Consider the following 1,882-nt stretch of genomic DNA (forward strand, 5'->3'; position numbering starts at 1 on the left):
AGCAACGAAAAGAGCAATCCTTTCGGTGGTGAGCTCATTGTTCGACCCTTTGGGCTTCTCGCACCCAACACTCTGCCGATTAAAACGTTACTGCAGGGACTTTGGCAACAGAAGGTCGGATGGGATGACAAGATACGAGAGCAGCAACTCAAGGTTTGGCAGAGATGGCTGAAGTGACTATCGCAGCTGTCTGAAGTTCGGATTGCAAGATTTCAATACGGACATGTCTCGCGTACGTTTAATCGAGCTGCACCTGTTTAGTGATTCAAGTGAGATCGCATACGCCGCATCTGTCTACATACGAATTGTCGACATTGCTGGGGTGATATCGTGTAGATTGAGTGTGGGAAAGTGCCGTAACTGCCCGATAAAGAAACCCACCATCCCACGACTGGATCTTAAGGCAAGCGTCCTAGCTGTACGGCTGAGTAATCTAATCAGAGCTGAATTGGATTGGAACGTTGATCATATTATCATCTTTTGGACCGACTCTACCACAGTTCTTCAGTACATCACGAATAAAAATAGGCGATTTCACCGCTTTGTGGCCACTCGTTTAGAAGAGACTCACGAACATACGACACTAGAACAATGGCGACATGTCCCCGGAGCTCTAAACCCGGCCGAAGATGGATCAAGGGGCTTGCCAATCGAAGCATTTCATTCAACGTGCCGTTGGTGGTCTGGGCCCGCTTTCCTCAGCCAGACTGCAAATCATTGGCGGGTCGCAAGGGTATCCGAGGTCCCAGAGGACAATGAAGAGGTCGTGAAACCACGTATTGGTCATAACTCGCCGGCAGTCGTAATTGGTTCCCATTTGTTTCAACTGCTGAACGACTTATCGTCGTGGTCTAAACTGCAGAGATATATTTCTTGGCTAGTGCGGTTAATGCGTCATCTACGAACCAAAGCTAAATCACAAGTGGCCTCATTTCCCAAGGAAATAAGTTTAACAGAAATGAAGGAAGCGTCGACATCTATCGTGAAAGTAGTCCAAAACCAATACTTCCAGGATGAACTCTCAGCTCTAAAATCTGGAATGAAGATCAAGTCAGATAGCAGATTGGTGACTCTTTCGCCCGTACTCCTAGACGGCGTTATTTGTGTTGGCGGCCGTCTGAGACACGCACCTTTAACCTCGGAGAACGTCAACCCAATGATAGTGCCACATCAACATGACATCGCCTCGTTAATTATTACCTATTATCACCAAATATTAGATCACGCCGGTCGAGAGCATGTACTGTCTGTGGTCCGTCAGCATTACTGGATCATTAGCGACCTTAAGCAAGTAGGACGCAAACGCGACGACGACGGCTATCAATACAATGGGTCATTGAAAAGAAATGAATAAATAAAGACCCATGATGGGATTTAGAAGTCATCTTCGTTCTGTTTACAACGGGAAAACGTGGTTTTTTACGTCTTGCCTAGAACGGGTGCATCTCAGGATCCAGCGAGCCCTACCTAGAATTACGCTCTACAAAATTGTCCTTGAACATAAACACAATGTTCTTAACGCCTTATTTGGCTGATTTGTTACCGCCGATTATGAATATAATTAACAACTCACTAGAAACTGCTACTGTACCTGTAAACCTAAGATGTGCAGCTCTAAAACCAAGGCTGAAGAAAGATAACATGAACACTGATGAATATCCTAGTTTTCGACCGATCTCAAATCTCAAGTTTGTGTCTAAATGCCTAGAGAAAGTTGTGGAAATTCAATTAGATCAACACATCATGAGAAACAATCTAAGTGAATCTCTACAGTCTGGTTACAAGAAACACCACAGCACTGAAACAGCCTCGGTAAAGGTTCAAAATGATGTTCTGCAAGCTTTGGACAATCAAAATGCAGTGATCCTAGTTCTCCTAGACC

General features: G+C 45.0%; 1 protein-coding gene across 1 annotated transcript; it reads left to right on the top strand.

The window, feature by feature from the left end:
- The first annotated feature begins 223 nt into the window (after nucleotides 1–223).
- LOC114515563 lies at nucleotides 224–1,354 on the top strand. The gene has a single exon (XM_028534845.1). It carries the CDS (start codon nucleotides 224–226, stop codon nucleotides 1,352–1,354), a length of 1,131 nt encoding a protein of 376 aa, XP_028390646.1.
- Nucleotides 1,355–1,882: the final 528 nt, after the last annotated feature.

This window comes from Dendronephthya gigantea, unplaced genomic scaffold (assembly GCF_004324835.1).
Source record: "Dendronephthya gigantea isolate DGI-Jeju-01 unplaced genomic scaffold, DenGig_1.0 000004F, whole genome shotgun sequence".
Classification (NCBI taxonomy): Eukaryota; Metazoa; Cnidaria; class Anthozoa; order Malacalcyonacea; family Nephtheidae; genus Dendronephthya; species Dendronephthya gigantea.